Source organism: Typha angustifolia, chromosome 15 (assembly GCF_048772165.1).
Source record: "Typha angustifolia cultivar Huaian chromosome 15, ASM4877216v1, whole genome shotgun sequence".
In the NCBI taxonomy this organism is placed as follows: Eukaryota; Viridiplantae; Streptophyta; class Magnoliopsida; order Poales; family Typhaceae; genus Typha; species Typha angustifolia.
The window spans coordinates 22,713,686-22,727,957 of record NC_133253.1 but is presented as its reverse complement, the minus strand read 5'-3'; the positions used below and the strand labels follow the sequence as shown (position 1 = coordinate 22,727,957).

The window sequence follows — 14,272 nt, the reverse complement described above, 5'->3', positions numbered from 1 at the left end:
TCTCTACCAAACTATTGGCCGCCTTCCAACTAACTCGATCGTGACTCCATGACGATTGCAAAGCTTCAATTTTCATAGGCCAATGAGGTTTAACAATAGTTTTCCTTCTGTTGTTATTCATGTTTCTGAAAGATTTATCATTCCAAGGGTCTGCATATCTCTATGACGGTGGTTCAAACACTTTTGTGTCAAAACTATTTTATATGGACATGCCTCGGCACTTTGATCTCCCAAAAAGGGTTTGGGATAAATCTTATGTAGGTGTCTCTGATGTTGAGAGTTTGGAGGTTTCAGATGACCGATGGAGGATGGGAGCTTAAGTAAGTTGTTGTGTTTCAGATGACCGATGGAGGATGCAAGAGATTGAGCGCCACACAATTCCATCAACTTTAGTACCTTGAACCCAAACCTGCATGTATTGAAGATTTCGAACAACAAAACTGAATGGAGGTTGGCGTGAATAGTCTCCCCAGGTCGATAATAATGTTGGTATTGAGTGTCGCACGGTGTATCTCAAAGGGCTTGTTGTGGGTGTTATTCTAGTGCACAGCCAGGAAACAATCCCCCTCTGTGATTCTGTCTTAAAAGTGTGAGATAAGATAATGTTTGATTTTAATAGTTAATACTAATTATTTTAGGGAAAGTATTTAAATGATGATTTTTTAGGGACAATATTTAAATGGTGATGGAGAATGATATTATGCTTAGATTGCTAGAAAGGCTCATCTTACATAAGCGTTTCTGATTTGATTGAGATGTCATTTTCTATAACTCTATAATTGATGGAACATGCTTAACTTTGTGCCAGTCCTCTCCTTTGCCCCTTTCAACCCTTGATGTGAACTCCGGACGCATATCAAACAACTTCAACTCCTGGAGAGTGGTCACATATTGCAACTCGGGAAGCTCCCGGAGGGCTAAGCATTGTTCTATCCTGAGGCATTTAAGCTGAGGCATTGCATTATTCTCCACCTTCCACTTCTCCAGTTGGCCCAAATGTCCAACTTCCAAGTATAGCAACTGATGGAATCCTGCAGCGACGCAACAACTCATCTCCTTCCCAATGTATGCCCTATATGCGAGCCTAAGAATCCTCAGATTATGGAGCTGCGCCAGCTTCGGCATCGGGTCCTGCTCCAACCCGGACTCTAACAGTGTCAGCTTGGTCAGGTGTGGTGGGAACTCAACCTTGTCTAGGGATCGACTCCGTAACCATTCCCCATCTAAGCACATCACCTGTATGTGTTGATGACTCGGAGACTTCCTCGTATTCATCTCTTCTGGAATTTCATCCCCTATCAGTGTTAACCAGACGAGTTGTCTCTGCTTCTCTACCAATCTATTGACCGCCTTCCAACCAATTTGGCCGTGACGGTTGCAAAGCTTCAGTTTCCGAAGACCAGTGAGGTTTGACAGTAGTTCTCCTTCTCCTGTTGTTATCCATGTCTTTGGAAGGTTTATCATTCCAAGGGTCTGCATATCTCTGAGATCTGCGGATGGCGGTGGTCCGAACACTTCTGTGTCGAAACTATTTATATGGACATGCCTCAGCACCTTGATCCCCCAAAAGGGGTTCGGGATAGATCCTATGTAGGTGTCTCTGATGTCGAGAGTTTGGAGGTTTCGGAGACGGCCGATGGAGGACGGGAGCTCGCGTAAGCCGCTCAGTCTCAACCCCAGGTATCGCAAATGGACCATGTGCTTTATCTCCTCCGGAAGATGCAAGAGACGGCCAGCGCCACTCAATTCCATCACCTTCAGTAGCTTGAAGCCGAACCCGGCCGGACCGGAGATTCCGAAGAACAGAACAGAACGGAGGTTGGGCGTGAACAGTCTCCCCAGGTCGACGATCACGTCGGCATGGATCGCCGCGCGGCGCGTCTCGGAGCGCTTGCCATTGTTGTCGTTCTGGCGCACGGCCAGGAAGCCGTCCTCCTTGGCTTCGGAAAGGGCGAGATCGCGGAGTAGATCGTGAACCCGGCAGGCCTTGACGCCGCCGAGGGACGACCTCTTGGCGACTTGGACCATGCACCTCTGGATCAGCTCCTCTAAGAAGCTCTCCGCCGTCTCCTCCAAGGTTCGCAGGCTCTCCTGCGGTATAAATCCCTCTGCGATCCACAGCTTGGTCAGTGATCCCGCCGAGATCTCGTAGTCTTCCGGGAAGGAAGCAAAATACATGAAGCACGACTTGAGAGAGCCCGACAGGTCCTCGTAGCTTTTTGCAAGGATGTCCAAGCATTCTTTTCCGTCGGATTGCCAATCCAACGTCTGAGCCACTCTACTCCAGGCGTTGTATGTCCTTTCTTTGATCGATAGGAGGCCACCTACCACCACGAGAGCTAGAGGTAGTCCAGCACATCTCTTGACGAGCTGCTGCTGCGCTAGATGCATCAGCTCAGGAGGGCAGCATGCGGAGGGATCTTCGTACGGGAAGGCCTTCTTGAGCAAGAGTTGCAGGCTCTCCTCCTCGTCGAGCAACCCGAGCTCGTAGGGGATGGAGGTGGGGTCCGCCAGCTTGGCAACGTTGAGGAATCGGGAGGTGAAAAGAACTCGGCTTCCGTTGTTGTCGTCGGGGAAAGCCGCTTTGATCCGATCCCACACGACGTCCATCCACACATCATCCATCACAATTAGGTACCTTACGCACCTCAACGATGACTTCTCAGGATCATTGAGCTGCTCGATGAAGTACCCTTCGTCCTTTCCCAACTCTTCCTTTTCGATCTTTCTACGCTTCTCGAGTATCTTCTTCAGTAGATCAACCAGTTTGTAATCCTGGGAGATGGCCAGCCAGATTCGGAAAACGAAGTGAGCCTCCACTTTGCTGCTGTTGTACGCCTTCCGGGCGAGAGTGGTCTTTCCTAGGCCACCCGTCCCGACGATGGAAACGACGCGCCGACGAGGTCCTCCTCCGACTAGTCGGTCGATGATGCTTTCCTTGTCGCTCTCGAAGCCGACGACCTCGGAGTCATCGACGTCGGGAATGAAGGGCTGCCGGGGAGTCATGGGTCGGCCTTCTCCGCCACCACTGCTCCCCAAATTGCCGATTCCATACGTGGTTCTGCTTGCGGAGATCTCCTGAATCTTCGCGAGGATGGCTGTGATCTGGTCGCCGACCTTGTGGCGAGCTATCAGCTCGTTGGGCTTCGAGACGCACTTCAGGACGTACCTCTTGACGACGCCCACGTCTCTCCGGTGGCTCCTCTCGACCTCGACCAAGTACGTGTCGACGACGTCCTCGATTTGGTGGGCGACGTCTCGGATCTCCTTCACCCAATGTTTCACCCTCGCGTCCGTCTTTCTCTTCGAATCCGCGTCCGCCAAGAAGCACTGCATCCGGCTCAGCTCGCGCTGGGCCGACATGATTTGGTTTTGGACGCCGTGGAGGGAGAGAGCTTCTTGGAGCAGGAGGCCTCCAAGCTTGCTCACCACAGAGGAAACCACAAACTGAGACATTTCTGCGCCTTCTCTTTCTTCTCTCCTTTTCAGTCGAAGCTGATGAAATTTGGGTAGTATTTAAACTAATTCAGAGCACGTATTCGTCGTTTATATAGATATTTATAATTTTATAAAATTGAGTTTATTAGATACGAATCATGGCGATTGTTGTAAATTAAGTATCCAACTTCGCCCTCCTTTTTATTTTTTATATTTTGTACATATTAGGGTGTTACGGAGAACTTACAATGTCCTCACTCTCAGAGTTGATCTATCAAAATAGAATATAAAATACATTTTTAAAGTATGCGAATAGGTCAGTAGAGATCCTAAAACCGCAGCACGTCGAATTAGCGAGACATGTAATTATGTCAATAAGATGTTATAAAGTCAACGATCAAATTGATTAAGCATCATACAATGTCGAGAAGATGTGAATGAATGCACGACGACTTCCCCATCGATTATTTTTCTTTATCCAAGTTGGCGTAAGGGCGAAGTGCAAGGAAGATAGCAGCTTAATTTCTTGTGTCACTAAATGCAACATTTTATATCACGGTCTACTGACAAGTTAATATCAAATCTGCAAAGAGTTGATCGCACAGCATACCGAAGCATATGGTCGTCTCCGCAGGACTTAGCTCGATGTCAAATAGCCACTGATTAATTCTATATAGAAATTGATCGTTGGGTAGCACTATTCGTGCAAATCGTCCTGCTGGATTTCTTGCAAACCAGAATTGGCCGGCTGTATATGGAACCAGGTCGACCAATTAAAATTTAATTAGCTGTATTTATTCTTAACTTATCAATTACTCTAAAAAGACTTAACACTAAGAAGTATTAATTGCTGATCATAATTTTACTATGTAACAACTGATTATCGGTGCCAAATTGGTGCTTGTCTTTTAAAACTTTTGCTCTCAAAACAATCAAATGGTAGCTCGAAAAAAATAATAATAATAATTTTACACCCTGTATTTTGATAAATTTATGATTCACATACTACCTTTTCTTGAGATCTATCTATCTCTGATAAGAAATTGTTGAAATGATAATGAAGGAAATATCAAAGAAGCTTGAGATCTGCCAGCGTTGACTTACTTGTTGTGGCTGGCTAAACTGTTCTTATCGTCTCTCTTTTGGACATTATCTTCTTATTTTATGAAACTTTCCGAGCACCTAATTGAGAGATTTTGGCTTCGTAATCGTTTTGCAACAAGACGTATTCTTTCACAGCGAAGTTTACAAGCTTGATATTTGTAAAATATCCAATGTTCGTGTCCCAGTGTGCTATTGCTATGAGGACCAAGTTTTCCTACCCATTTCTTCTGCCACCAATCTCAATATTGTTCTTTTTAATTAATGGAAGTCAAAGGTGTTTCATTCCTAACCAAGGGCTTAGTTGGCGTTGATAAGAGCAAGTTGGCATCAAGTTTTTAAAGACTTGAAGGCAGACAAGCGATTATCAGTGCAAGTGGGTGTGCATTACTCGGTCAAAAACTTAAACTGATGCTCAGAGGACGCTAACAAACCAATATAAGATATCAATGATGCAAACACTGTATGCAAATAAAAATAAAAAGAAGAAGAAGAAGAAGAAGAAGAAGAAGAAAAAGAAGTATGAGAATAGGAGTATACAAAATAATTTACAAGTTAATTCCATTCTATAATCCTATTAGGAAACGTAGTCTGTTTGCAAGTAACACGGTGTCCATGATTAGTAATATGAGTACACAGTGGAATTATTTTGCAAATCAATTGAAGTGATACTATATCAAAAAATAAGCAACTACGGTCTACGCAGCGAGGAGCAAAGCGCAAACACCTTGTGTGCGTTGTTGGACCACACACCTCAAGTCTGTCTTAACTGCAAGGTGTATCTCGACTTAACTGCAGCACAAACCGTTTCTTTTGCTGGAATTTGTCATTAATTTCTTGAAGAATATATTTTAAGTGCCTGGAAGTTGCCAAGTGAGTATATGCAATAGTCTAATCATATTGTCGAGTCATTAACTGTATAACATACACATTAGAGGCTGATAATATAGCTCCGTAATTTGTGAGCCGCTTGAATTCTAATTGAGCCGAGTGAAAGCTAAACTCAAAAAATTAATTAAATTGAACTTAGTAAGTCTTAACTTGTTCAAGCTCAGCTCAAATTAGTTTAATATAATATAATACTACATTATATATATTATTTTAACTTAAATATCCCCCATTCTCCATATGTCAATCTAAAAATGGTAATAAGGAAAATTGTCTAGGAAGGATATGAAATGTTTTCCAATTAATTAGATATGAATATATTTGCTAATTATTTAGACTAAACTCAAATCCATCCTCTAAGGCATTTAAATTGTGTTAGATAATAGACTTTGCAAATTTATTTATTTGGGAAAGATAAATATCGAATATGTATGAGAAATATTCATAATTTTTGTTCATGAATTCAGTTTCAAATCATACTGTGGACAGAATATCTTCAATTACGCGAGTGCATTCAGTTGGAATTTTGTAGATTGGTGATCGTTTTAAAGAAGAAGAAATATAAGTTTTCATGTAACTAGCTTGTGTTGTTAGTAATTTTATGTATTTGACATGAATTTTTATTAACTTTGAATTAAATTTTAAATGAGGCTCACACATTATTAATGATAGTTTAATAATAATAATTTAGCTCAAAAAATATTTTATTGTTATATATTTATTTAGTTAAATCCATAAAGAGAAGTGAATAAAAATTAGTTCTAAATTAAGTATCATGACAATAAAAAATAAAAAGAAGTAAGTTTAGTATTATATTGAATATTTAAGAAATATTAGTATAGTATATAATTGATAAACTTCTTATGGACTTTGAGCCTGAAAAGGAGAACATATTTTATAGGTAAAGGATATTATGCAATTTAACTCACGCGCGCGCCGTTCGATCCAGCTCGGTTTGCACACGGGGTCAAGTCCAATTTTAATTTTTGCCAGATACAAGTTCAAATTTAGTCTGGTTCGAATTAGTTGGTTAAACCTGCCCAAGGTTAAAGTGGTGTGTCCATTTGATTAGAACAGTTAATTAGTTAGTTGGTTGAATTCGAAATGGTGCATTCCTTCACAATATTACTGTTAATTGGTTTTAGACCTGAAATTGTACAAGACAGTAATTGTATCTTAAGATACTAACAACCACTATTCCATAAGTAATTAGTGAAGGTCGAATTAGTCTTAAAGAGATAATGTCTAACACTAGACTCGACTATATAAACTTTTATATTCTATAATCTATAAATTTATTTATATAGTTTTTATCGAATTTTTTATGATCCTTTAGAATGATATTGTTACCGCTAACATGTGTTGCTTAACATAGGAAAAGATAAGCGCTAAGAGGGGTCATCTTTTTTGTTTAGAAGAGATGGAACATGGTGAACTTTGTGCCAGTCCTTGCCTTTACCCTTGTCGAGTCTTAAGCAGAACTCTCTGGGCATCCCAAACAAGCGCAACTCCTGGAGAGTGGTCACGTATTGCAGCTCGGGAAGCTCCCGGAGGTAATAGCATTCTTCTATCTGGAGGCGTTTAAGCTGAGGCATTGCATTATCCTCCACCTTCCACTCCTCCAGTTGGTCCAAATGTCGAACTTCCAAGGATAGCAGCCGAGGGAATCCTCCTACGGAGCAGCAACTCATCTTCTTCCCAACGTACGCCCTGTACCCGAGTCTAAGAATCCTGAGGCTGCAGAGCTGTGCCAGCTTCGGCATCGGATCCTGCTCCAACCCGGACTCGGTCAGCGTCAGCTTGGTCAGGTGAGGTGGGAACTCAACCGCGTCGATGAGTCGACTCCGTAACCATTCCCCGTCTAAGCGCATCTCTTGTATGTGCTCGTGACTCGGAGACGTCCTCGTATCCATCTCTTCTGGAATACCACTCCCTAAGGCTATGAGTGTTAACGAGACGAGTTGCTTCTGATTCTCGAGCAAACTATTGACCGCCTTCCAACCAATTCGGCCGTGCCAGTTGCAGAGCTTCAGTTTCCGAAGACCAGTGAGGTTTGACAGTAGTGTTCCTCCTCCTAGTGTTATCCATGTCTCTGGAAGGTTTACAAGTCCAAGGGTCTGGAGGTCTCTCAGATCGGCGGATGGTGGTGGTCCGAACACTAATTTCTCACGAGATATATGGACATGCCTCAGCACCTTGATCCCCCAAACGGGGTCTGGGACACAACTTATCTTGGTGTCTCTGACGTCGAGAGTTTGAAGGCTTCGGAGACGGCCGATGGAGGACGGGAGCTGGCGTAAGCGGCTGTGTCTCAACCCAAGGTATCGCAAATGGACCATGTACTTGATTTCCTCCGGAAGATGCCGGAGATGGCGAGCGCCGTTCAATTCCATCACCTTCAGTAGCTTGAAGCCTTCGACGCCTTGCGGATTGGAGGAACCGAAGGACAAAATCGAACGGAGGTTGGGCGTGGTGAGTCTCCTCAGGTCGAAGATCTCGTGGTTATGGAGCGCCGCGCGGCGCGCTTCGAAGGGCTCGTCGTTGGTGCCGTTCTGGTGCACTGCGAGGAAGCCGTCCTCCTTGGCTTCGGAAAGGGCGAGATCTCGGAGTAGATCGTGAACCCGGCAGGCCTTGACGCCGCTGAGGGACGACGACCTCTGGGCTTGACGCCGCTGAGGGACGACGACCTCTGGGCTACTTGGACCATGCACCTCTGGGTCAGCTCCTCTAAGAAGCTCTCCGCCGTCTCCTCCAAGGTTCCCCGGGTCCCCTGCGAAATAAATCCCTCCGCGATCCACATCTTGGTCATTGATCCCGCCGGGATCTTGTAGTCTTCCGGGAAGGAAGCTAAGTACATGAAGCATGGCTTGAGAGAGCTGGGCAGGTCCTCGTAGCTCATTGCAAGGATGTCCATGCATTCTTTTCCGTCGGATTGCCAATCCAACGTCTGGGCCACTCTGTGCCAGGCGCCGTATGTCCTTTCTCTGATCGTAGGAGACCGCCTAAAACCACGAGAGCTAGAGGTAGTCCACCACATCTCTTGACGAGCTGCTGCTGCGCTAGACGCATCAGATCAGGAGGGCAGCCTGCGGAGGGATCTTCGTTTGGGAACGCCTTCTTGAACAAGAGTCGTAAGCTCTCCTCCTCACCGAGAAACCGGAGCTCATAGGGGACGGAGCCGGGGTCCGCTCGCTTGGCGACCTTGAGGAAACGGGAGGTGAAAAGAACTCGGCTTCCGTTGTTCGCGTCGGGGAAAGCCTCTTTGATCCGATCCCACACGACGTCCTTCCACACATCATCCATCACAATCAGGTATCTCACGCACCTCAAAGATGGCATAAGCTGCTCGATGAAGTAACCCTTCATCCTTCCCCAACTCTTCCTTTTCCATCTTTCCACGCTTCTCGAGTATGTTCTTCAGTAGATCAACCAGTTTGTATTCCTGGGAGATGGTCAGCCAGATTCGGAAATCGAAGTGAGTCTTCACTTTGCTGCTGTTGTACACCTTCCGGGCGAGAGTGGTCTTTCCTAGGCCACCCGTCCCGACAATGGAAACGACGCGCCGGCGAGATCCTCCGGCTACTAGTCGGTCGATGATGCTTTCCTTGTCGCTCTCGAAGCCGACGACCTCGGAGTCGTCGACGTCGGGAATGATGGGCCGCCGGAGAGTCATGGGTCGGCCTTCTCCGCCACCACCGCTCCCCAAATTGTCGATTCCATACGTGGTTCTGCTTGCGGAGATCTCCTGAATCTTCGCGAGGATGGCTGTGATCTGGTCTCCGACCTTGTGGCGGGCTACCAGCTCAATGGGCTTCGAGGCGCACTTGAGGACGTACCTCTTGACGACGCCCACGTCTCTCCGGTGGCTCCTCCCGACCTCGACCAAGTAGGTGTCGACGACGTCCTCGATTTGGTGGGCAACGTCTCGGATCTCCTTCACCCAGTGCTTCACCCACTCGTCTGCCTTTCTCTTCGAATCGGCGTCCGCTAAAAAGCAGTTCATCCGGCTCAGCTCGCGCTGGGCCTTCTTGATTAGGTCCCGGACGCCATGGAGGAAGACAGCTTCTTGGAGCAGGAGGTCTCCGAGCTTCCTCACGACAGAGGAAACCACAGATTCAGACATCTCTTTTCCTTCTCTTTCTTCCGTCTATCTCAGTAGAGTGGGCACATATTAATTACTCCAGAGGTTATACTTAAAATCAAAGTGGAAAGCTTTGTAGTCTATTCTTTGGATTTGTTTTATTTCTTTCAAAAGAAGATTCTCGGAATCTTCTTTTTTAAAAAAAGAAGATTCTTCGAAACACTCATTTTAGTGACGTTTGATTTGAGAATAAAAGAATTTTTTGAAAACTAGTTTAGTGCACACTAAATTAGTGTATTAATTAAATATTAGATTGATATTAAAATAGATTTAAGAGCATGCAACTCACTTAAATCGATTCTTCTCTCTCCTCTCCCAATTTATCTAACTATTTTATATTTACCAAAGTTCAATTATCATCTTATTCTTAAAAAAATATTATTTTAATTAACTATTAATTTCAATTAATTTCAAAGAAACGATTATGCTTCTCCACTCATCCCTGAGCCCTTTACAATTGGAAACTTCCACGCACTTCAAAGAGATTTCATTCACGATCATGGAGTTATCGCTGATGTCGATGGCCATTGACTGGATGTGTCGACTCGCCAATTCGGTCAATTTGCCTTTTTCCAGTCTCATAAACAGATGAGAGAAGGGAATATATAGCTAGCTAGCCTCAAATCTAGTTTACATTAGACAACACTATTATGATAAGTAAAGTAAGAATCAAACTCGAGGGCGTTAATGGATAATAAAAGAAGTACAAGTACAATCCTTAAAAGGGTACACTTTCCCGAGGCTTCTCCGATCTGGAGATCGTAGTAAGGTTCCATCAAGTATGACGTTTACTTCACTGGAATTTTTTTAAAAAACTTGAGGAGATCTTTGTGTGGGAATAGAAGTAGGAGAATGCTTTTGAGGAAACAAAGGTAGATGAAGACCAGAAAGAGATCCTTGTTTTGATTACGAGCCACTGCTGGACATGCATTGGAGCTCGCTAATTAACTGGACATGCATGAAGGAATCATGCCAAACTTTCTCTCAACTCTTGCTTACTTATATCATCTAATAGATCTGAGGAGGAGTGACTAAGAACTGATATTAGGGAGTATACGATATTCTCGCCATACCTAATAAGTTCATTGCTTATCGTATCTTTAGTCGTTTGCTTTCTAAGTTTAGCTAAAGTAAATCAGCCTATAACACCAAAATAAATCCTGGTGTAATCGAGCCTATATCCAAATAGATTTCCGAGGAATAAAAACTAAAGAAAAATTAAATAAAAAAGATTGAGATTGCCCTTTTAATGTCACAACCTAATGACAATTCCACATATGAGGGGCTCCTAAAACTGCTCAAGACTTTAAGAAACACGATACTAATCAGACTCAAAATGCGAGGAGGTTCTAAACTGTCATTTGCAAGGAAAAAGGTCGGGCAAACGAAGAAGATAATCATTTTGTTTGAATTTGTTTTGAATCTAGTTGGATTAATGTACCATCAAAATTCTTAGTAGATTGATGATAGTGTTTCTATTCATCTTGCCATGACTTCACAGGAATTCATAAGCAAACAGAAGATAACTGAATTGGAAGTTATACTTAGAATTACAAATAATGAAGAAAATTCATGCTAAATTTATACAAGATGTTAGTTTAAATTTAATTCTATTTGTTTAAAAGAAACCTTCTTTATATCTTCTTAGACAGAACTTAAAATCTCATCTCCTTATTAAAATTAGATATATTTAACTATTAAAATATATGTATATTATAATCATCATGATTGTTAAATTTTAGAGCTTTTTTCAATGCCCTTCCTATCTATCCATCCTACTAAGGGTTATAATAGAAACACTGAAAGTTTTAAGTCCTATAATCTTTTCAATAGGTGATTATTTATTTCTAAATTATAATTTCTAAGTTGGCACTATTTAATAAGCACTTTTGCATATAGATGCTCAACTTTTTTATTTATGTATATATCCTTTTAAATTCATATCTATATGAAACCCTTCACGTTATTTTTTATAATTATATTATATTAGTAATTTATCAATTAAAAGATAGGAGTATTGATTTAAACTAAAATTTGATGATAAATATAGATAGAGTATTAAATTTAAATTAAAGTTTATCTCCTATAAATAAAAAATCAAATTTAAATTATTTAATATTAAATAATATATACTATAATTAAAATATAATTATAGTTAAGAGAGAAAAATTTTAATTAAAAATAAGAACGTGTAACTCGAAAGTTAGAATCTAATCACTTCACTGATATGCTCTTTGTTTTCCTACTGTGGTGTTGGAACCTAGGAATACCCGTATTCATTTTCTGAGAGAATGTCATGAAATATATAGATTATAACATCCTATATTTTTTGTAATGGAATTTAAGAGGCTTCTAGACCTGAATTTTAAACGTTTTGACCCTAACGATTTTAACGCCTGATAGTACAACTTGAAAATATCGTATTTAAATATAAAGAAGCATTAATGTTAACGGTTTAAAAGAACATGGATTTTGGGGGTTTGAGATTCGAACGTTCATGTTCTTGTAGTCATTGCTAGGAAAATACAAGAAGTCAAGAAGATATTATAGCAGTCCCACATCAATAGCCTAGAAAGAGCACACAGAATATACCTTACCATCTCTCTATTATTTATTAAAGGCTACCAGAAAGGTTTATTTTTGCACGACCAGAGTAGAAACTACCTTAAAATTCAATTGAAGCCCAATAGAGGAAACCACCTTAAGTTTCAACGGAATCCAATCATGAGGTCAACCAGTGTGTGAGCAATGGGAAGCAGTTCCCTTGCTGACAGACTATAGAATTTTCCTGCAATTTCTATAACAAATCTGTCAAAAGAGCTGATAAAATATTATATTATATTTTAACTATTTTAGATGTAATATCGATATTTATAGAGAAGAAGCATACAAAGGGAATCTTCTCCATCAACTGTAATCTATTCTAATCTGCAGAAGCTTCTTACAGTCAGAAGCTCCATCACCTCCAATTTCTCTCTCTCTCTCTAAATTTTTTTTAAAAAAAAACCCACTCGCATAGGCAAGAGAGAAGAGAAAGAGAATAGTGGGTTGACCCGGCGCGATGTTGGTGAGCAACCTGCCCAGGAGCCTCACGCACTCAGCGGGCGTTGAATTCTTTATACAAATCATGCTCCTTTGGCCTTGCATGCACTCACACGTGAACCCAGACCCCCCCCCAAGTCTCTCCTCGGTCATGGCCTCTCTCTCTCTCTCTCTCTCTCTCTCTCTCTCTCTCTCTCTCTATAAATAAACAAATATTAATAGCATCACCTGTATGCGTATACCTTCAAAAGTTTCCGCAATAGAGAATCCCCTCACCTCTCCCCACTCCCCTCTCCCCTTTCCTATAGTTTTGGCTTTATTCCTGTGCTGATGTCCGAATTCCTAAGGAAAGAAAAAGTGCAGCACTGTGGAAACTGAAGTTTAAAAAAAGAGGGAAAAGAGTGAGGCAAGATGGGTAGGATTCCATGCTGCGAAAAGGACAACGTAAAAAGAGGACAGTGGACTCCGGAGGAGGATAACAAGCTATCCTCCTACATTGCCCAACATGGGACTCGTAATTGGCGTCTCATACCCAAGAACGCTGGTAGCATGCGCACTCTTCTTCCTTCTTCTACTATGGACTCTTAGCTTAATTTGCAGTGTTATAGGTTTGAGTATTTGTAACTGACTTACTGTGATAACAGGTCTACAGAGGTGCGGGAAGAGCTGCCGTCTCCGGTGGACCAACTACCTCCGGCCTGACCTCAAGCACGGAGAGTTCTCTGAGTCCGAGGAGCAAACCATCGTCAAATTGCACTCCGTCGTCGGAAACAGGTAATATTTTGCACTTCCTGTACCGACCAAACCATAAAAAAGATTTCGAACTAAGAATATGTTAGTATGTTTACCAGGTGGTCACTGATAGCAGCGCAGCTGCCGGGACGTACGGACAATGACGTGAAGAACCACTGGAACACCAAGCTGAAGAAGAAGCTCTCCGGGATGGGAATTGATCCGGTAACCCACAAGCCATTCTCCCACCTCATGGCCGAGATCGCCACCACCCTGGCACCGCCACAAGTGGCCCACCTCGCTGAGGCTGCCCTCGGCTGCTTCAAGGACGAGATGCTCCACCTCCTCACAAAGAAACGCATAGACTTCGGCGCCGGGCCCCCGACGACGTCAGTGGGAGCCGAACCGGCCATGGCGTTTCCATCTGCGAATCCTAATGACGATAAGGATGACACCATCCAGAGGATCAAGCTGGGACTCTCCCGAGCCATCATGCAAGAGCCCGGCGGCTCGGACAAGCCATGGGGCACAATGATGGGCTCCGCCTTGACGGAGCCGTCAGATGGCCTGGCGGAGATGTGCGCTGCATATCCAGCAGTGGATCAAGAGTTCCGATACGACGGACTTACCTATGGCGACGATGCTGAGGGATCTGCTTGGAGCCAGAGCATGTGCACGGGAAGCACGTGCACCGGCGGTGGTGGTCGAGCACAGCTGCAGACGGGTAGCTTGCAGGAGAAAGGCGACGTGGATGACGAGGAAGAAGCCGAGGGTGGAAAAGATGCTAGAAAAGAAGATACTAGCATTTTTGGTTCTGACTGCGTGCTGTGGGATTTACGTGATGATCTGATGAATCCACTTGTTTAAAACAAAGAATGGTGAAGGAAGTCCTCAAGATCACTTAATGGAGAAAAGAAAGAAAATAAGAGA

General features: G+C 43.1%; 2 protein-coding genes across 2 annotated transcripts; one reads left to right on the top strand and one right to left on the bottom strand.

Moving 5' to 3' along the window:
- Nucleotides 1–753: 753 nt before the first annotated feature.
- LOC140777081 (uncharacterized) lies at nucleotides 754–9,587 on the bottom strand. The gene is given in 5 exon segments (XM_073120982.1): nucleotides 754–3,502; nucleotides 6,817–8,082; nucleotides 8,115–8,403; nucleotides 8,406–8,772; nucleotides 8,774–9,587. Coding segments are annotated over 5 exon segments (5,436 nt in total). The 5' UTR covers nucleotides 9,551–9,587; the 3' UTR covers nucleotides 754–765.
- A 3,343-nt stretch (nucleotides 9,588–12,930) lies between these two features.
- LOC140779880 (transcription factor MYB80) lies at nucleotides 12,931–14,210 on the top strand. Its single transcript, XM_073125197.1, has 3 exons — nucleotides 12,931–13,154; nucleotides 13,255–13,384; nucleotides 13,462–14,210. Exons 1-3 carry the CDS (start codon nucleotides 13,022–13,024, stop codon nucleotides 14,207–14,209), a joined length of 1,011 nt encoding a protein of 336 aa, XP_072981298.1. The 5' UTR covers nucleotides 12,931–13,021; the 3' UTR covers nucleotide 14,210.
- The last annotated feature ends 62 nt before the right edge of the window (nucleotides 14,211–14,272 follow it).

Coding starts and splice junctions, on each gene's coding strand:
- LOC140779880 (XM_073125197.1), top strand. CDS start 13,022: ATGGGTAGGATTCCATGCTGCGAAAAGGACAACGTAAAAAGAGGACAG. Junction 13,155..13,254: donor TCTCATACCCAAGAACGCTG/GTAGCATGCGCA, acceptor CTGTGATAACAG/GTCTACAGAGGTGCGGGAAG. Junction 13,385..13,461: donor CACTCCGTCGTCGGAAACAG/GTAATATTTTGC, acceptor TATGTTTACCAG/GTGGTCACTGATAGCAGCGC.